Genomic DNA, 21,119 nt, shown 5'->3' on the forward strand with positions numbered 1-21,119 from the left:
AGGGGTGAGCCTGTTGTGTTGTGTTCTTCTACTACGCAATTTAGGCCAGGAAGTGCCTGAAATATAAAAAGGCGGGCGGGCTATTAGAAGAAGCCTGCCCAATAAGTATTGGGTTGGACTTAGGGCCTGGTCTTCCCTTCCAATCGTTTCTTTTAGTCTTTTTCGTGCCAATCGTTTCTTTTCGTTTTCTTTAGTCACAACTCAGAAACATCTTTTAGCCTTTAAATTTTCTGAAGCAGGGGATTTATTAAAAAGCAATGAATTGATGAACCGTTGGACTCTGATCACATATATATAATATACCAGCAATCAGCTGCTGACCTTGTTGGTCTTTGGTTCCCAGCCATGCATGCTGCTAGCTCATAACTTCTTTCTAGAGTATCCACGTTAGTATATTATGTGAACTTTTTAAGAAGAATAGGCAATTCAAACGCCGCCCATCGATCAAAGTTTCACCGAAAATGCCACTCGATCCATATGTACCCTGAAGTTCACACACTCTTCGTGAAATTGTTCAAGAAACAGAGGACAGCAGGAACCAGCCTCCCAACATGATACTATAATGCACTATATATCGTTTTCCTGCAAATTCATAGGTATATAAAAATATGCTATGCAGATTTCTAAGGCATGAGCTTGCAACTTGAGATATACCCAGCAAAAGATGAAAGGGCACACACATCTCACTTCACTTAGTGTTTTTGACAACAAAAGCCCAAAAATTCTCACCCTATTTAGTTATGAGCTACAAGCATACCAGGAGTCAAATAAAGTACATACAATCTCAATTTGTTATACATATCCTATCAACAAACCAACCCAGCTATGAAGACAGTCTGTCTATTTCAGGTTGCACAACCTTTGCAACCACAACCAGCTCATTTATATTACGTCGGACACAATTGAAGCAGACAAATTAAGGAGGCACACTCATGATAAGCCCTTGGAACCAGGAAGGTCAATCCATTGCAACTGAATTTCCACTTCACCACATTCCACATTTCTCAGTCTGAGGCACATGTCTTGAACCACCTTCCCATCCTTCCAGAGAATGCAGCTCTCCTCAGCTAGGCAGTTTGCCCTGCTTGGTTGTATTCTCATGACGGTCGTGCCACTTGCGACCCCTTCTAAGTTCATCTTCAATGCCTCTATATAAGGTACGATGCCAAATTCTCCATCTCCCATTTTGTCATCCTTGCTGAATGTGTCATGGTCATATACAGTCTACAGGCACACATAAACAAAGACTGTCAACCTTGATGCAATAGCACACTAATAATAAAAAAAATCCTTGTCAAAGTAGAAATATTGATGCAATAGTGCAAAAGAACAAGATGATTCAAATAGGAGAATCAAAGAGGAGTAGCTAGGGAGATACTGCAAGAGATCATATAGCTCTCTAGATAGGATTGACTGAAGATGATGGTTCCATTCATGTATATACAATTGGAAAGGAATGTAAAGGGGCACTTGTTCCTACTAAAGAAGTGGGGGCAATACCAGAAGCACTTACCAGCTTGATTGGAATGCTGGGGTCTGTAACAGAAAGTGTAAGATCTTCATTCCACTCTGGGTTAACATCCTTTTTAATTACACGAGTTTTAAGTTTCTGCATCAAAGATTCAATTTTTATACATAATTAGAAGAAAGGAACATACTTTTCAATTGGATCATATGCAGAAATGAAATGAAAGCAATAAAGCAAGAAACAAAAGATAAAATAAAATGGTCAAGCTGCAACAGAGCACAAGTCAAATCAGTCTAAGACTCAAAGATTTAAGAGTAAATTGTAAAAAGTTTATTAGGATCATATTATGTACAAAGCTTGCAAGATCCGATTAAACACCTCAACCAAAACTGAGGCCTTCCAGTTCCAGACATGCCAAACACAATTGGGACTGGAAAAGGGTAAACGACAGACAGACAAACAGAATTGTTCAATTCTATATGGAAAGGAAGAATCTTTTGGTTGGAAAAAGAAGGGGAGAAGGAACCCAGATTGAGAAACAAAGCCAAATAAACAGAGAAGTCACAAAATTGAAAGAAAAAGAGGGAGGAGGAGGACGAGGAGACATAGTATACCTGTTTACCCATCTTGATGACGACGTAGGGGTCGCTGCTACGGACGTCGCGAACGGCGAGATTAACACCGCGTTTGACGCGGATTCGGAGAAGACCGAGCAAGTTCTCCATGAGTGACTTGCTACCTCCTTTCGCTGGTGTCTTTGGTGAGTCCGTCATCTTCTCTTCTCTGATCTCCCTCCCTCTTTTAAAGCACTCTATTTTGTCACCTAACCAAACCAAGTCAATTACAAATTATAATGAACAACAGAAATAATAATATTATAATGAACATAGAAAATTACAGAGAAATAAGAGCAACAGAAATCTGGGTCCCACCAATTTGGTACTAGGAAATGTCTTCTGTTGTTTTTGTCGTTTTCCTTGCCAGTGAATTGATTTATGATTTGATCTGTTTTGTTTGCTGGTGTCACGAGGAGATGATGGGAGAGAGAATTAGACAGAGAAATCGAAGAGGGCAAATTAATTGGATTAAGGAAATGAGATAATTGAGACTGGAAGAGGGAAGAGGGTGAGGGGAGGTCTTAAGTTTTTTACCGTTTTGGTTAGGGGAGGACGAGATGACCGGAAGATCCGGTTGTCAGTTCGAGGATCAATGGACGGGATTTAATTATGGANAACTTGTGGACATCGACTACCAAAAATACGTGAGAGGCCCGTGACGTGAATCACGTTCCGTGACTTGCCTTAAACATAATATGTCACGGTCGGTCGGTCGGTCGGTCGGTCGGTCGCCTTCGTGGTGGCGGCTTAATGGTCTAGTCTCCCTCGACGGTGGGGTCCACCCACTTTTCTTAACTAATTACTTAACAGCAACTTTGGTATAAATCTTTCGTAATTATTTTCTGTCAACATATATGTGAACCAGTTGAGTAATTACATTCTAGTTTAGAACTAATTATGGTTACACGTAGTTGTGAAAAATATAATATAGTTACAAAACTTACAAGTAGTTAAAAACTGTAATCTGTTAAGTTCTTTATTTTGTTCTTCCATCCCATCCAATCCAACGTCTTCAATAATTAAATTACGGTCACTACTTTTTCTGTTTCAAGTGAGGTGGAAAACGTGTTGTGATGTGAATTGTCTCTACAAAAATGAATACACCCCAAACCTATAAAAGTTCTCATTTTCCAACCCATCATTTCATTTCTTTGCTTTATTTCAACTGAGAGATATATGCTAATGAAAATTCTTAGACGTACGTAACGAAACTCGCAAATGTGATGTACATGGGGTCCTAATTTTCTTGGGGAGCTTCTATAACAAGGTAGCTATATTGAGAAAGGATGTTAATAGTTCAATCCAACCGTCAAATAATAACATTGGCATTGATCAGATAACTATTCATTATAAGCCTTTGTTGCATCAAATATTCGTTGGACCCAAAATCAATTTTTTCAAAAAGAACAATAACGAATTGGGCCTGAGGTTCTGAGCCCAATCCATAATAATATTAATAATAATAACCTACTCTCTCTGTAGTGTTACTGTTCAATCTCGGATTCCCGCGCTCACTCACAAGAAGCAGAGAGGAGAAGTGAGAATATGGATGAGCATGAACCCTGGGAACAACTAGACGTCGACGAATCAGAGCTCATCTCTCTTAGTCTTCGTCCTTGCAAGCGCTCTGCTTCTCATTCCCTCAAATCAAATCATCCTCAGCCCCCCAAGCCCACTTCCAACCTCATTCCGGGCCCCGCCGGAGCCCTACAGGCCGCGATGCAGCGCAGGACCCAAACCCACCTCCACCACTCCCACGACCGCGATAAGGAGGAGCCCATTCCGACCCAAGAGTTCGTAAGGAGAGTCGTCGAGGTTGGCGATGATCACGATGCCGATTTCACCACCAATCCCTGGCTTTGCACTCTCGATTTTCTTACCAAACAAGGTGCTCACTTTCCGACGACCTTGGGTTCTATCAGGAAGGGGATTGAATCTCACAGATTAGCTCAGGTATTTCCATTGTTCTTATTATTAATTTTTTTAATCAATTGTCGATTCAATGACTTTGCTCTCTTGGAGAAATCTTAGAAATGGAAATCATTCCCAATTTATCATTAATTTTTTTGCCATATTTAGGATTTATAATGCTTAAAAATTCATATTATTTTCTGTGGTTGCTGGTTAATTAGGTTGTTGCTATAATCAAATCTTGCACCCCAAATGGTCTTGGTGATCTCATGCTCACTCTGAAGGTAAGCTTATATGGACATGGATACTGATAAAGTGCCATCTTCTTCCCTTCTTTGTGAAGTCTCNAAGTTCTGCTCGCGTCAATTTTTTCACCGTATGCTCTGAGACATAGCTATGTGGCTTAAACTTTGGTTTCAGGATCCTACAGGTACAATTGGTGCTAGCATCCACCACACAGTCCTTTCTGAGGGAGACTTTGGGAAGAGCATATCTGTTGGTGCAGTTTTGGTACTGCAGAAGGTTGTTATGATATTCTGTTTAAGTCGGTGAATTTTAGAATTATGATGATTTATGAATATAAAGAAACTGCAAAATTTAGAAAAGCAAANTGGGACTTTTGGGGTGTAGTTGTCCAGAGAAATGCTGCTTTAAGCTGAAGTGAAATGTTGCTATCAACAGTNTGGGAATGATTAACACATGCGCTTTTAATCAGGTTGCTGTGTTCACCCCCTCACGATCTGCATGTTATCTTAATATAACCAAGAANAACATGGTTAAGGTGTGTGCTCTTTCTCGTCTTTGAAGTTCAATTCCTCAATAATCACAATATCAGATTCCAGCAGCACTAGTGTTGTTGATACACTTGTGCCCCTTATTTCTTTCTGCACAATACACACCAATGCGGAGAAAAACATAAGGTCTTCTTTTTTGGAGCAGGTCACGACACACACGCACCCCACATTTCTTTTCTATAGTCTTGGCGCCACAATTCATGCGAAGCTTAATTTGCTGAATAGAAAAAAAGCTCCTATTATTTTATGCTCTGTATTCCGATGAATTGCTACATTTACAGGTCATCTCCAAGGATAGTGGACCTCTCGTGACTAAAGATCTTCTCACCTCATCAGTCCACAATCCTGCTCCCAGCAGTGGTAAGTCATAAGTTAGCGACATCTTTATATTCAATCTTCTTCTATTGCAGGGAAAATTTGCTTTGCTGCCCCTATGTTGCTGTGCTGATAGAGATGAGATTCTTAACATAATTTTTTCTTTTAATTCTCTTAGTTAAAAATTAAATTGTTTATCCTGTTTATTTGTTCATAACAGGAAGTAGTGAAAACTTATGGATGCCACAAGATAAGTTCCCTCCGTCACAGGAAAGCACTGAAAGAATCATGAATTTTCTGAGACAAAACTCTAAGGCGAGAGAGAGTCAGCATAATACTGAGAAACACATGGAAACAGATCATGCGGCAACAGGACTGAGCTGCTCTGGCCACGAGCAGTGCGGAAGCCGAAACACGGACGTAGAGGTTCTATCTTCATTGGTGAAAAAGGCAATGCCTGATGGAATCACAAACATGGAGGACACTACTGATAACGATCAAGTAACTGTGGTAGCTGAGAAGCCCAACGCTGGCAGAGTGGCTGAAGGAGACAATGCATCCAGCCACACCAAAGCCATTAATCATGTAACTGTGGTAACTGAGAAGCCCAAACATGGCACGGTGGCCAAAGGTTACAATCCATTGAGCAGGACGCAACCCATTAGTGCTTCAGCAAACTCAGTTGAGATCCCTAACCCTGACGATGATCAAGAAGTTGAGAGAATAACTGGAGCTAAAAGGCAGAGGCAGCCACTAATTTCGAGAACTTCACTCCCAGAGTATACGGAAGAAGAGCTGGATCTTTTTGAATTTGACTGAGGCACGTACATGTTAGAATACAGCGTGAAATGAACCTCGCTAGTGTTAGTGTATAGTTTTTTTTGGGTCCGAGTGTTAGTGTGTAGTTTGCTCGAACGGTTTCTTCTGCATCCACAGTGATAATGCCTTTTGGTTTTTTTTTGGTTTTCGTGTCAGATAATCCGCTCTGAGACTGGTAAAAGAAGGGAATATTATAATCTTGCAATGGGAACTTTTAGGCATTGAGCTCTTTTGAAGCTTGGTCAACAATAGTTCGCAGATTGATTTAGTTCTGATCAACGACTAATCATTGAAATGTCAAGTTCCTGGTCGAAGCCTAACAGCTATTACAAATTTCGCATCACCCTAAAACTAATAATTTACAGTTAGATGCAGTGGTCATATATGGCAGGCAAAAACTCATCCACAAGTGCCAGATTCTTTGCATGATTACCAGCTCATTGGTAACAAAGCGAACGCCGCATACACGAGCAGCGGAAGTTTAACTTCAAATAAAAAGTGAACTGCAAAAAATGGTGACGACAGAGCCAAAAAATGTAATTACTCTCCTCAGCCATTAATGAACTTTAAACCTCACCTCGAAGCTAGAATTACAACCGTAATCTTAGAGAAACAAAATTGGACTATAGTTACATATTTTGGTGACAATAATAATCTACGGCTCCTAAAAACTGATCGAATCAAACAATAGTTCAGACCCCTGAAAACAACTTGATTAAGAGTGAGTGAAGAATCTCAACTCCACTCAAGTCTCACACATCCCCTCTTGTCCGAATGGTTTAGATTGTTGCCTGTCTGAATGGGTCTTCTCGGCAGAGCACACTTCAAGTACTTTCAAAACAATATCTTGTTCTTGTGCTTCAAGTAGGCATGCCTTAGACTTGGTCACCTACTGAAACAGCTTCCTCAATCTTTCAGCAGAAAGGGATGCCCTTTTGTTGGTTGGCTCGAGTACAAGTGCATACTTAAAGTCTGCAGGGTGAAATGCCATTGAACCAACAACTTCAGGAGATTAGACTGAATGATTTTAAAAAATAAGAGNAAAAACTAACTGAAACCGGTAAAACCTACACATCTTTTGAGTGTATTTTGACAGGAACTTTCCAATCTCAAATATATCTATTTTGTACCCAGTACGAATTATTTCCCCAAGGCTTTTACACTTCTGTATTTGGCTTAAATAAAGGAACAGTATATTAACCAATAAATAAACAAACAAATCGCACCTTCAATTGCCTCCTTATAGTAACCAAGCATCTCCCTTGCAGTGCCTCTTCGTAAATAAGCCTTCACATTCTGAAGAAACATAACAGTAGGCAACACTGTTATTTTACTTTGAATATAAAAATGCACATAATAATTTGCACTGGAAGGACATAATAGAACAATATCAAGACAAATATAATAAAGAATAATTAATCATAACAACGTAGAATTATAATTATATTAAATTTGTTTGCATACAAATTAAGAACTTCACACATGACCAAACTATATTTACTCCATTCAGTTAGCTGATGTAAAGAACAAGAATTTTCTTTATCAAGTGACATCATATAATAATGATTAGTAAATGGCACAAAATGAGCTTCATGGGGTCTGTAACATCCAACCCATATTAATGCAAAATAAAATAGGTATCCTTTGGAGAAAAGAAGTTACCTTTTTGTCAAGGTTGATAGCTNTAGTACAATCTGCCTCAGCTTGAAGGAAACTGGTTGAGAGAGAAATAAGTCAAAAACCTACCACCAAAACTCAATTGAGAGAATAAATCCCCGACCAAATAGTACCTTCCAACTTCAAGATATGCTGCTGCCCTGTTACTGTAATACGTCGCATTATTTCCACTAAGTTTGATAGCTTCTGAATAAAAGTTAATAGCCTTGTGCCACTCTTTATCTTTGTAGGCTTGGTTTCCCTAAATATTTGGTAAAGATAATAGAAGAGTATTTAGGATATGAAAATGAAAAATTCCAAAACAAACATGAATAGTCATTATGCAAATATGGCTTGGTAGAAAAATTAGTGGTTCAACAATAACTTAATGATCAAGACTCCAGATCCTAGAGGTAATTTCAACTTTTCCATGCAAAATAAGAGAAACCAAGTCAACGGACTATAACTTAAATATATTATGCAAAATCCAAGTGACACATACAAACTAGTTTACCAAATAATTGTCCAATAGAAATTTAACATCCCGATGCTGTCATGTTACAAAGAAAATCGAAAAAAACAGCAACAACTTATAAAGCAAATGGACAACAATCATGAGATGCTCTACCTTTTCCTTGGCAATTTCAGCAGATTGCTCCCTGGTGAGAGCATTTTTGGATAATTTGGATTTTGAAGCAATATCAGCCTGCTCTTGTAAAGATGCATACATAGTGTGCAGTGCATCTAGTAAAAAGCGATCACCCCCATGCCTGGCTATGAATGAAACTGAAACTGGATACTTGTCATGAGATCCCAGCGGTACTGTGACCTGAAGAGTAGAACATCAATGGAGCATAATTGATTAGGAGAAACTATAGTCAATATGAACTTATCACCATGTAACGAAAGCATAGATTGATAGGAAAATAACAGCCAAGTAAAGATCCTCCCAATTTTAAAGACCCAAGACACAGAAAATAACAGTCTAGTAAACCATAACATCTTTTTACCTTTTATAAAGGCCACAGAGAGAGAGAGAGAGAGAGAGAGAGAGAGAGAGAGAGAGAGAGAGAGAGAGAGAGAGAGATTTCCACCTGACAACAACCTGACAGGCTAGCAATACTTAATAGACCAAAAGCACGGCTCCGGAAGTCCTCAGAGAGGATGTCCTTCCCACCAAGTTTTGAAGGGGGATCTGCTATAGTTGGGATCACCAAAATTCCATCATCCTACACAATAAAATTAAACACAAAAGTATAATCAATATAGCAAACTTCGATAACCACATTCTTAATGGACTTGCAGATCTCAATCATTACCTTCAATAGAGAGTTGACAGCTGCATGCAATTCATTCTTAATTGACTTGCAGATCTCAATCTCCTCATCTGATGCGTCCAGTGGTCCACATATTTGTGCTGAAGTAGCAGAATCCAATACAGGTTTCACCAAATTAATCCATTCCCCATGATTATGTCTGAACTCATGTCTGTTAAAAGGAACCACAAGAAATCTCAATCAACATATTATCAGGAAATATCAAAACAAAAGGATAAATGAATGAACAAAGTGGAGAACTGTTTTCTCATATGGACCTATAAGAATGCACAATACAAGAAATTGAGACCAGAAGGGAAAAGGTGTTTGTTATAGATTGTCATAACTAGATGGACGAAGATAATAATTTTTTACCTGAAGGATTTGTGATGAATTCACTACATAAAATACCTAATGTTCCATCCTGTTTTCTGGACATTTCCTGAATATTTAGCCAAATACTTTTCTCTGGTTGGAAATTACTACTTTTAAAATTTTATCATCTTGCGAACACTTTCCCTCACTTTTAAGACTTTCAACTTCCCCCATCCAAATAAAACATAAGAGCAGAATACAGATAAATGGAATAGAAGGAAAAGAATATAAGCACAGAAACCTTCAATGTCAAGGTTTCCAGAAAACTATACAAGCATGGGGGGTGGAGGGAGATATATGGTTTTTTTTAATATTTTTTTTATCCTCTTTTATGACATATAATCTTCAATGATTTATGACATATACAGTATTCAGAAGGTTGACTGGTGACTAAGTAACCTCACCTTTGAAGAAGCTGCACAACATTGGCAAGCAATTTTATGGATGAAGTCTTGACTTCACCATTTGTCTTCTGGCCATGAAACTCTTTCAAGCTTGGGACTTTTGAATTAAAATAGTCCCCTAGATTTTCATGTTTAAATACTTGTCCTGAAGAAATCATTCAGAATTTTTTTCAAAAACAGTGGTCCACCATGGACACGGAGCATAGAACAGAAGTCAAGGGAAAAGAGCATACTTCCAAAAAGCTTCTCAGTGGATTTGGTGACCACTTGAACAATTCTGTCAACAGGAATCTTTACTTGTTGAAAGCAATCATCAGCTATTACAATTTGTCTTGGACTGCGTGAAACTGCATAAGGAAGTTGCAGCAGAACATGTCCAACACGGCGTAGGACACTAGAATCCTTAGCAAACCATCCTGCACACATAATCTTACAAGTCAAACAATATGAAAAGTTGAAAACATTAAGGGATGCCAGATAGCATACTGCTAACGTTTGCTATAATGAAATTTATTATTTAACAAAAAAGTAATCAGGTATACATAGTTGCACATGATCAAATACTCCTGCATCATGGCAGCATAAAAAAATGTAACCATACATACCAACGGTATCAAGACTTGTAGAAACAGGTATAATCCCATTGTGAGAAACAGCACCATGTGAAGGTCGGAAACCTATAACGCCACAAGACCCAGCAGGTACTCTAACGCCACCAACAGTATCAATACCTGCGCCATCGTTTTAGCATGAAGTGAACGTTATGATACTAATATATTTAAATAATATGATTTATATCAAGCCTTCCTATAAAGAAACTTATAGATGATTTACGTCTTCATAATTAGTTTGAGATTGGCGATTCTTCTTTTCAAGCAGATATCTGCTTTGACATAGATACATAAGCATATATGTTGAAAATAACAAATTTCAAAAACAAAAAAGTAAAATATGCTGCCCTGTTGAAAAATGAGCATTTTAAGGTATGATAATATTATGAACATGCCTCAAAATAGGAGAATTTCAGATAAGATAGGAAAATGAAACCAAATCCAATAAAGAACCAACTCAATTGCCTTTAATGCCAATTAAACAAATAAAATAACCCCCTCAAGCCTTCATATGTGCTTTCAATGATTTTCCATGGTGTGGTCAATGACTAATAACAAAACTTAATGGGAAATGTAAAGAAGATAAAGAACAATTTCAGAAAAGATAAGAAAAACAAGAAGCTCACCCAGTGAAAAGTCAACGAGATTGGCAGCTACAGCCACAGCAGCTCCACTAGAGGATCCACCTGGTGTTCTTGAAGATGCTTCCGGATTGGTGGGGGTACCATAATGCTTATTTTCTCCGCTAATACTGAAAACAAACATGCAGAAAGGAATTGACATTATGTAATCCAAACTAAAGCTAGAGTTGGATAAACTGAAAGGAAAATGGGTCCTCAGATCAAATTATTTTTTTCCCCATTCACAACAGCAATGAGGAATAACACCTTCAGCCTGTTGACAGAACATCCAAAGTGTGTGCTCATAGCAATACATACCTATATGCCAATTCATCCACAATGGTTTTCCCAACGCATGTGGCACCTCCTTCGACAAGAACTGAAACCACAGGAGCCGTCCGAGAAGCTGCATCATGTGTTCTTTCCCAATCAGGATGACCAAAACCAGTTACATGTCCCTCAATATCAAATCTGCCAACCATGATAGAAATTTATCCACTTTAAGGCAAACAAATAGTTCTATAACACAATGAAACAAATTACTTGCATTTGATAAGGAAATCAAAATAATAAAGTACAATGAAACTAAACCTATAACATAACTCAAGTTCAATAAGTTAGTTTTGAATAAACAAAATCAGTCTGCCCATCTTATTAGTGCATCCTACGTTGAAAAACAACATACAGAAAATAAAAGGATAAGACATAAATTTCAGGCTTTTTCACCATCTGGGTTCCAACCCAATTCAACTAATTCTTTTGGCTATTTAATAATAGTAACCTCAACTTCCATTTCATTACTTCAACCAGCATAAAGCTGAGCAAAAGCAAAGACCATATTTTCAAAAGTTCCGTATTTTTGTTTTTACTCTTCAATCTTATAATATCCTTTTATTGGCTTTTAACTTTATCAGGAGACAAACAGAAGAATAACAAAGGAAGTGGTAGAGAGCGTACACGTCAGAAACGGCGAAGGTGAGGCCGGTGAGGGGATGCGGAGCTTTCGGAGGAGCAGGCTGAGGAGGAGGGAGAAGCTGAAGCCTCTCAATAAAGGCACCAAAGTCTTCTCTGATGGTCTTCTTAAGCTTCCTTGTCATAAACAGAATTCCTGCCAAACCCAAACCCAGTAGAACCCACAGATTGGCGGATTGAGACGCCATGTTTGTCTACGATATTTCTCAAACCCTCCGGAGTTACGAAACTATTAAAGTCCAGGTTTTTATATTGAAACTTGAGAGAGAGAGAGAGAGAGAGAGACGGAGAGGGAGAGGGAGAAGAGGATAACGCAGTGACCAGCGCAGCGTAACCTAGGCGGAGACGGTTCTTGAGGTTATTACTGTATTGTAATTTGTATTCATAAAGTGAAATATCGGGTAGGTCTTAGGTCCTCCAAGTTTCTCTTTTTTTTTGTTTTTTTTTGGTCTTAGGTCCTCCAAGTTTCTATTTTCAAGATTGTATTTCGTTTTTTAATTTCTATTTTTCGCCCTTAAGTTTAATATAATGTTAATGTGGTCCTTTGGTCCTTTCTGCTTCCAGAATGACCAGTTGCTGTGCACCTGATGAAGACAAAGAAGCAAAGCTATCACTCAACACCACGATAATATCTGTCTTTTCTTCATAGACTAAAACTAATTTTGCAAAATGCTTATCACCTATGTTTCCCTTTTATTTGGACATCCAATGTGAATTAAATTGATCATTAATAAAAGTAGCTTACAAATTATAAATCGGAGAAACAAAGAAAAAGAAATCACATACAGCTTCATTGGAGCTGCCATTTATACTTCTTTAGAAAGAGATGGGTAGAGCATAAAGAATTGTTTGTGATCGGGAAAAGCCGCAAAATTTTGTGGGAGACGCCGCCATAGCGCCCACAAGGGACTTGTTTTTGGTGCAAACAGCTCCAACACCAAATTCAATACCATTAACACCGCAAAAAAGAGCCTAAGCTTGTTCTACAAAAAAATTCAATCTAAAATGAGTAGACATTAGTATTGATTGGACAAAAGTCACCACAACGGACGCACCCCCCCGGTTAAAAATTCCACACTGTGATTACCTTATTCCTTGTACTTCTAAACAATCGTATCTAATGTAACAATAAACAATTTCAGTTTTCCAGATAACCAAATAATAGCAAAATGTTGCCTGTTTTCAATTCATTTATGACTGCGAGTGTCTCCTGAAAAACTCTTTCTTCTTCGTATTTGATGTAGTTTGCTTATAGAAAGGGCAAGCTCAAAATTGAAGTATATAATCCAGCTACAAACTCCATAGGATATCCAATTTAGGCTTTAATCCTTGCAGACTCTCCAACAGCACGCTCCATTCTTGAGTACCATTCGCCTATGCGTGTGTGCTCCACCATATCTTTACCAGACCTCAAATAACGAATTGGCCTTAGCACCCCAAAAACAGCAAGGTCGGCCATATTAGGTTTGGAGCCCCCTGACACAAGCAACATATGCATGTGAACATCATTCCAGAGACAGAGATAAAAACAAGGATGACATAACAGAAGTCCTAGTTGTCATAGCTTACTTATTAAGGCTCACCTCAAGGCAAAAAGTTGAGGGCTCATGCTAAAACTCTAGTCAGCCATCAAACAGACCTCACACCTTAAGCTACAAATTTGCTTGAGACAATTCACACTAATGATAGTGTTCTCATCATACAATAGTTATTTCGAATTTTAGAAGACTAGAACTTGCAATTTTTTCCCAGACAAGTAACTTTCTCCTGATTCAAGTATCATCTCCCAGTCAAGAGTATTTTATTTTATTTTATTTTCTAAGCATATTCATCAATACATTTTTCTGCTTGTGTCCCTTAATGCATGTATCCCTTGATCACCAATTAACTAAAAAGTAAAATGCATGCCATATCTATGTGACATCATGTGCATATGAAACGAGTTAGAGCACATACCAAGAAAGTCCCGCCCATCAAGAGCATTAACCCATGTTTCTGCTGCTTCATACAGGGATGCACGTTCATCCGTAATATTATATTTCTTCTTCAGTTTCTTTGACACAAAGTACATAGCCGCAGCACCAGCATACTTCACTGTAAATTTTTCTGTGTAGCTAAAATTACCTGCAGTTACAGCAAAACCACATCAGAAAACAAAAAATACCAAAATCTAACGGTCAAGCAGTTCTACATAAAACTGAAGAGAGTAAATATTACTAACACAAACGGAAGAAAGAAAGGAAGTTTGTCTTAGTAGGCCCAAAAAATATGGCTTCATAAGATGGGATCTACATACCATTGCTTGTTATATAGTCAAAGGATTCAAGGGCCTCAGATGTATTTCGGTATATGTTTGGTGATAACATATGCACCAAGTGATTATCAACCCACCTATACCACAATAACAAGAACAATGAAGGAATAAAAAATTATAGTAATAAACCTGTAACCAAGTAATACATGATCATGACTGTAAAAGTTAGTGATACAAAGATACCATTAAGTAAAAGCTCAAGGTATGCCACAACAATAGACGGTAAGAAGACAACGCAGAGCCACAGAATAGCACTAATTATTTTTAAATGTTTTGATCATCAATTCAGAAAACACAATAACAATATGCAATTGACATAGTGTTGTATGTCTTGCCAATATCCACTAACTGAAGTTATATTTCTTTCTGCTTCAAAGCTGAAGGTCCATAGATAAGAGTAATATGCAACTACTCGTTAATCATTACATCAATAATATGTGAGTGTTTTGTAACCCAAAAAAAAAAAAGAGTGAGTGTTTTGCATTTCCTTCACCAAATTCACACAAAATGAAATCGTAATTCTCTCAACCAAAACTCATGTAACTCTACAGAGGATTCTCCAAGTGTTATATCTGAATCAAGGTATAATGATAATAACCATTTTCAGACAAAGTATCTGAGCTCATTTCCCATTTTATAAACTATCAGAACAAGCAGAATTTTCTAAAGTTCCAGGAAGTTGGGCTGTAAAATTACTAATCCAAAGGACTGGAGGCGAGTCTTTCAAAGCATAGTTTCTTTTATTCTTGTAAACTCGGTGAGAATTTCTCGCAGCATTCTCTTTCTTCTTTGTTTCTTAGATAATAGTATCATTAAGATCATGGTCCAGTGGAGCTTAAACCTGCAGCCTTCCCTAAAACTACTCAAAGTATAAGTATACTGTTTTTCTGCTTTTATCCAAATATGAATATAAGCATAATAAGCTATGGAGGAAAGGATAACATACTGGCGCCACTTTTTCTCTTCATCATTTGAGGAAGGGGCGGCTACTCTCTCAGGAACAATTTTGTCATTCAACTTATCAATTATAGCTGCAAACAGATACATGCTCAATTTCAATTGAGATATGTAATTATAGTACCTATATATATATTCAACAATGCATACACCATAATATTGTAATTAGAAATCCAACCAGAAAACTCAGCAATCTAAGAACAACCACAAGGACAGATACCTGATGAGTCAACCAGCTGTTCCCCATCCACCATCAATATAGGAACCTTCTTATAATCAGACCATTTGATCTCTTTCTTACTAAGTGGGTTGACCTCCACAATTTTGTAGGGTATATCGTGGTAGTCCAAGAATGCTGAGACAACAATAAAGTGTCGCCAATTTGTAAACAGCATGATAAATGGAAAAGAACATAAAATTACCGTTGTTTAATAGAATCATAACAAAAGAAAAGGGACATAATAGGAAAAAAAAATGAATGTGCTCGAGAATAACCGAAAGAACACCAAAACACCAAATGATTGACAAGGTTGCAAATTTATTGGCTGTTCATATGGCTATTTCCTATCATGCTACCAGCAAACCCAGTGCACTATTTGTTCAAAATTATGTTCAAATCTTACCAGAAAATTCCAAATAGAATGTGAACTACAAGTAAAAGTTTGTTCTTTTCCTGTCATTTAACCATGACAGGCTGCGAGACTGCAGAGAAATGCTGAACCAACTGGATATTATTCAAATGAATGTTTCATCCACACTAAAATCCAATATTTCGACATGAAATCTAGTCCAATTTCTGATATTCGGTGAAAAATTTGCGCGAAATATTCAAAGGCAGCAAAAACACCGAACCTCAAAAGCAATTCAAGAAGCAAAGAGAAGTAAAGAACCACGAGAGAAAGAGAACATTTTTCACCTTTAACTTTGTTGCAGAAAGGGCAGGCTTCATACTGGTATAGCACGACGTCCTTTGGAACAAGCTCAGCCGGAGGCGGCTCTTTGGCATAGACCTCCTGAGTGAGTGACGAGGCAACAGCGACCGAAGCCAGAGTTCCAGCTACGCCAATAGCCAGCTTGCCAGCTGGACCGCCGGAAAATGAATCGAACCACCGACGACGAACATGAGAACCGGTGGTGCTGGAGGTACCGTAGAGAGCCACCTGGAGAAGACCGTGGCTGGGGGAGGCTGACGTGGCAGCGGCGCCGCCGTGAACGGTGGCGAGGGATCGGGAGAGGACGTTGAATGAGGCAAGAGTTGAAGCCCTTCTCATGGTGGAGCGACTAGAAGCAGAAGCAGAAGCAGAAAGCTGAGTGATTTGCTTTGGTAGACTCTTCTGGAGAAGGGGAGAAAGGGAGAAGGGTTTATGTTTTGTGATCCAACTGTGCGGGGTTTTGGCTACGTTCGCATCACCCGCGGGTGTTTGGATCTACCATCCTAAATTTATTGTTAATTTTGGGGGGTAAATATTATTTTATTGGTTTTTTGTATATACCAATATATTAATTTTCTTCTTGTTTATCTCATATTTATGTATTTTCTTCATTCGGGGCTAAAAGAAAAAAAAAATATCTATTCCCAGTAATCTCCTCTCTCTTCAATTTTTCTCTCTCTAAAACCCAGCATCCGAACGTTCTCACTTTACAAAACCCTCTCCTTCTTCCTCTCATACCAGTTACCCACAAATTCTGAGCTCCACCGGCACACCATTTCACCCACAAAACACAATCCGAACAAAGAAGAAAAAGAAGGGAAATGTCAGCTGCTTCAAAGCTCATACGCTTTGGAACCGCAGCACTGTTCCATGCTCCCATAAGAACTATATCTGCGACCCCTTCACTTCGTTCTGTCAAACCCTTCGCTGCCTCACAATCTCTGCGCTTCCCCAGGTACAGCTCTTCCTCCGCTGCAATTGAAACTATTGATAGCGTCACCGCTAACAGCACAGAAGCGCCGCTGCTCCATCCCTGGCCCGAGTGGGTGGCTTTTATCGACCGCTTGAAGACCAAAGGTTACTTCACCGGAACCCAGCCGAGCGAGAGTGACGATGTTTACACGGACATGACTCAAATAAAGGATGCGTGCCTCAGCTTTGCTCGTGACCGCTACGATGTTTTCAAGTGAGGTTCTTTTATTTGCTCTGGTTGCCGAGAAAATGTTGAAATACAAAGTGTTGGCTGAGGATTAATTGAGTTATTGCTACTCTTGAGCTTTGTTGATGTTTCATTTACTTTTGTGCTATCATTCAAGCTTTCTTTTCCTTACCTGTAATGGACTGCACAAATCTCCTTTACAGCAATAGGAACAATATCTGATAAAAATAATTCATATTTTGATTGAATTCTATACATTTATTATTGAAAATTCCAAACTATTTACATAAGCATTTGACTGCATTTCTTGCATAATAGCATCTATTTTTGATTTTTGATTTTTTGGTGCAGATCACTGTCTACGGAAGATATGCAAGCAGTTGTAGAGGGTGGATGCCCCAATCTTTTCCGAAAAGCTGTGAATTCAGCAAAAAGATTGAGATTCTATCTGAGACTAGATGAAGGGGATGTATGTAATCTCCCTCATTTATCGGATTGATGGCTCACATTTGTTGATGAAAGTGCACACAAACACATAAAAACTCTTTTACAACATGACGATAGAATATGTATATATGTCCTATTCTGCTTCATCATCTAGTTTTCATTTTTCTTTTCAATGCTTGATGGGGAATTTTATTATATAAATCTTGGGAATTTTGAGATTGTGATCTGGATGGTGCTGGCATATACAGGTTTGTGGTGCTTGCAATCTGCGAGGTTCCTGTGATAGAGCGTATGTGGTTCTTAAGGAATCTGAAGCTGCGGCACGGACAGTGGATATAGTCCGAATACTATTGTTTCATGCTCTGGATCCACTTGTTATTTCTGGGGGGGAGAAACCTCTTGGTAGAGACCTTCTAGAAACATCTGCAAGGAAACTGCTTTCTGAGTTGCTTCAACTCAGTGAAACAGCTGTTGACCCATCACTTCCAAAGCCTGCTGCCAAAGCTGAGAAAAAGTTATCTGCAAGTATGATTGATGATGGACTATCTCAAACTGTTGAAATGAAGAGAGGAGATTGGATGTGTCCCAAGTAAGCCACACCAAGTTACCGTGGTCATCTTTATGCCGTTTTAATTTAATATATGCATTACTTTATGACTTGATTGGAGGAGATGATCTCCTCAACTTATGGTGTTTTTGTTTTTGTTTTTGTTTTTATGCTATATGTGACACATAATTATGTGTGAATGTGTGTGTGTGGTTTTACTGTTGTAACACTACCTGAATTGACATCTAGTCATATCCGTTAGTCACTGAAAGTATTTGTTGAATTTTCGAGTCAATCATTTACTGTTCTTTTCACTTATGGCAATTGCTACTATACTAGTTTGATGATTTACTGATTCTTTGGAAGAATTTTTATAGATTCAAACAATACATTTTCAGTTATTCATGTGGAAACTTTTAATTTTGTCTAATCCAGAAAATGCATCTATTGGTTTTACCTCAGATTTATTTTTTAAGTTTGCTTGTTTGTGTGTGTCTACCCGCTGTCTAGTCCTACAAAATTGAGGTATGATGCTTCTGGACATTTTACTGTATAACTACTTTGCTGTGATTGCTTATCAGTCCCTTATATTTGAGATGTCTGAATCCAACATTGCATGTCGTTCCCTCTCATTGTACTTGTAACACTTTCCCTGCAATTGAAATTGCTTAGTTGCACTAGTTTATGAACTGTTGTTCTTTCTATCTTGTTGCAGATGCAATTTTATGAACTTTGCTAAAAATCTAAGATGCCTACAATGTAAAGAAGATGGCCCAAAAAAAGCTGATGCGGGTGATCTTGAAATGAAAAAGGGAGACTGGATCTGCACTGAGTAAGTCACTTCTTTTGCATGAGTGCTACCATGAATCGGTATTTGAGAGAATATTTCTGAAATAATTTGCAATCCCCTTTAGTAAAAATAATAATGTAATGATACTTGTTAGTGTTTCTAAGTTGTACCAATTATCAAAGAAGTTGTTTAGTTTTTTCCACTGCTTTGAATTTTAGAATTAGCAAGAAAAAGTTTGGACCTTTAAAATGTCTAAAGTTATTGAATTTCTTCATGGTACATACGTATAAGGTTGCCATCAAATTTTTCACCATCTTTTTTTTAATCAGTTTCAAACCTGATTTTCTCTATGTGATCTTCCTACACTATAGATACAAGCCCAAGGTTTTTCAAGTCTTTCAATGTGACTTACTAATTTCGATGTTATCATATATGTTTTGGGTTAGAGGTTTTGAGTGCATGGAGAGGGAGCAATAATATAGCACAAAGCAATTGTCTGATATATTGGTGATACTTGGATAGATTTGGAAAATGATGTTTGTATGATGATTTGAGTTACACACATCTTGTTCTAGTCTAGGATACCACCAGATTCTTGTGTTCCAAGTTCCAAATATCTTTACTGGTCTGCGCTTTGTTGCAGATGCAATTTCATGAACTTCTCTAGAAATATACGCTGCCTAAAGTGCAAAGCTGAAGGGCCAAAGAGAGTCAGTACAGATGCTGTTGAAATGAAGAAAGGAGACTGGAACTGCCCAAAGTACGTCTTATTTTAGCCCTGACAACTGACATAATTCAGCAAATCTAAATTAGTAAACTGAGTGTGCTAATTCGATATTGTGAAATTTGAATGATTATTGCTGCTCTTGGGAATAACATTTTTTTTCTGTATATTGTTAATATATGAAATTTAATGTCATTGTTATCAGTAACTTTACTTATAAGTAAGTAAGAAAGTTTATTGACTTGCATCCAAGGGGAATGCAACCAATAAAGGGACTAAATAAAATAACTAACAGAATAAGAAGTCAGAGAATAAATGGGAGTGTATTTCCTGGTAGTCAACACCAAATGCTCTTCCTACTAAACACTATATCCTGGCCCCATATCGAAATCTTATAAACAGATCCAACATAAAACTATAAATCAGTTTGCACTTGTAATTTTATTTATTTTCTGATCACTTGGCTTGTGTTCTTCAGGTGCGCTTTCATGAATTTTGCAAGCAATAGGAAGTGTTTGCGTTGTCAAGAGACACGGCCCAAGAAAAATCCTACAGATTGGGACTGTCCCTCGTAACTCCATCTTCCTCTTTCTTTGTTCTTGTGTGTGTGTGTGTGTGGTTTAGATTTAATATTAAGGTTAACTGAATTATTTACAAAATGGTAATGTATATTGCAGATGTAATTTCTTGAATTATGGTAGAAACACAGTCTGCCTGAAATGCAACTGTAAATGCCCCAAGGAAGCAACTACTAGTGAGTACGAGGAGCAGATGTGGAGGCACCCACGCTAGTATATTCTTAATAAGCACAAAGACATTGTTTTCTATGGAAATTTTCTGAGGTTGGTGCAGTGCAGGACATAATGACCCTTGGGCACGTGTAATTCTATCAGGCTGGTGATTACATAGGAGAGCACATCTTGGGTGAAATCATGAGATGTTTGCGGTTTCGTGCATTCACAGAAATACTGGAGGCTTCTACAAGCTACATTTGGTCCTTCATAATATTTTGCATGTGTAAGGAAAGGTGTTCTAAACTCTGCTTACATTAGCAGGAACAGTGTGTAACCAATGAATTTATGGTTTCTATGGAAAGTTTTGAGCTCTCATTTAGAATTCTAAGTGTTTATTGGTATTTTGCACAAATAAATTATAGTTGTGTGTTTTTTCTCCGTTGGCAAAGATGTATATTGCCCAGGAAAAGAGAGTAGGATTCTAGCAGACACAAAATGAAGGCAAGTTTAATAGATATTTCGCAAGGATACTACTTGCATACTCCTTTGTGCGAATCACAGTTTGACACATATTAAAAACACAGAAAAAAGAACTTCTGCACACATGTTACATTGCTATTGGCAGGAATATAAGAGC

General features: G+C 38.0%; 5 protein-coding genes across 7 annotated transcripts; 2 read left to right on the forward strand and 3 right to left on the reverse strand.

Annotated features, from left to right (window-relative positions):
- Nucleotides 1–620: 620 nt before the first annotated feature.
- Nucleotides 621–2,594, reverse strand: LOC117627279 (protein C2-DOMAIN ABA-RELATED 4-like). Of its 2 annotated transcripts, none has more exons than XM_034359274.1 (4): nt 2,401–2,594; nt 2,083–2,279; nt 1,514–1,609; nt 621–1,224 (listed from the first exon to the last, which is right to left on the reverse strand). In XM_034359274.1, exons 2-4 carry the CDS (start codon nt 2,239–2,241, stop codon nt 931–933), a joined length of 549 nt encoding a protein of 182 aa, XP_034215165.1. In that variant the 5' UTR covers nt 2,242–2,279; nt 2,401–2,594; the 3' UTR covers nt 621–930. The 2 variants fall into 2 exon arrangements, with proteins under 2 accessions (XP_034215165.1, XP_034215164.1); XM_034359273.1 differs by having other exon boundaries at nt 2,083–2,291.
- An 883-nt stretch (nt 2,595–3,477) lies between these two features.
- LOC117627436 lies at nt 3,478–6,170 on the forward strand. Of its 2 annotated transcripts, XM_034359544.1 has the most exons (6): nt 3,478–4,038; nt 4,218–4,280; nt 4,417–4,518; nt 4,712–4,777; nt 5,072–5,150; nt 5,326–6,170. In XM_034359544.1, the coding sequence occupies exons 1-6, from the start codon at nt 3,631–3,633 to the stop codon at nt 5,922–5,924; spliced, it is 1,317 nt and encodes a 438-aa protein (XP_034215435.1). In that variant the 5' UTR covers nt 3,478–3,630; the 3' UTR covers nt 5,925–6,170. The 2 variants fall into 2 exon arrangements, with proteins under 2 accessions (XP_034215435.1, XP_034215436.1); XM_034359545.1 differs by lacking the exons at nt 4,218–4,280; nt 4,417–4,518; nt 4,712–4,777 and having other exon boundaries at nt 3,588–4,038.
- Nucleotides 6,171–6,326: 156 nt separating this feature from the next.
- LOC117627435 (translocon at the outer membrane of chloroplasts 64) lies at nt 6,327–12,255 on the reverse strand. The gene is made up of 13 exons (XM_034359543.1): nt 11,864–12,255; nt 11,225–11,377; nt 10,913–11,037; nt 10,281–10,406; nt 9,909–10,091; nt 9,676–9,820; nt 8,900–9,068; nt 8,675–8,809; nt 8,209–8,409; nt 7,715–7,842; nt 7,587–7,638; nt 7,151–7,220; nt 6,327–6,896 (listed from the first exon to the last, which is right to left on the reverse strand). The coding sequence occupies exons 1-13, from the start codon at nt 12,064–12,066 to the stop codon at nt 6,814–6,816; spliced, it is 1,773 nt and encodes a 590-aa protein (XP_034215434.1). The 5' UTR covers nt 12,067–12,255; the 3' UTR covers nt 6,327–6,813.
- A 617-nt stretch (nt 12,256–12,872) lies between these two features.
- Nucleotides 12,873–16,584, reverse strand: LOC117628786 (prostaglandin E synthase 2-like). Its single transcript, XM_034361309.1, has 6 exons — nt 16,066–16,584; nt 15,370–15,504; nt 15,139–15,223; nt 14,175–14,269; nt 13,835–14,002; nt 12,873–13,354 (listed from the first exon to the last, which is right to left on the reverse strand). The coding sequence occupies exons 1-6, from the start codon at nt 16,418–16,420 to the stop codon at nt 13,194–13,196; spliced, it is 999 nt and encodes a 332-aa protein (XP_034217200.1). The 5' UTR covers nt 16,421–16,584; the 3' UTR covers nt 12,873–13,193.
- Nucleotides 16,585–16,685: 101 nt separating this feature from the next.
- LOC117629390 (zinc finger protein VAR3, chloroplastic) lies at nt 16,686–20,864 on the forward strand. The gene is made up of 7 exons (XM_034361959.1): nt 16,686–17,267; nt 17,592–17,709; nt 17,936–18,276; nt 18,950–19,066; nt 19,668–19,784; nt 20,227–20,319; nt 20,426–20,864. Exons 1-7 carry the CDS (start codon nt 16,903–16,905, stop codon nt 20,538–20,540), a joined length of 1,266 nt encoding a protein of 421 aa, XP_034217850.1. The 5' UTR covers nt 16,686–16,902; the 3' UTR covers nt 20,541–20,864.
- Nucleotides 20,865–21,119: the final 255 nt, after the last annotated feature.

The sequence above is a fragment of the Prunus dulcis genome, chromosome 5 (assembly GCF_902201215.1).
Source record: "Prunus dulcis chromosome 5, ALMONDv2, whole genome shotgun sequence".
Taxonomy (NCBI): Eukaryota; Viridiplantae; Streptophyta; class Magnoliopsida; order Rosales; family Rosaceae; genus Prunus; species Prunus dulcis.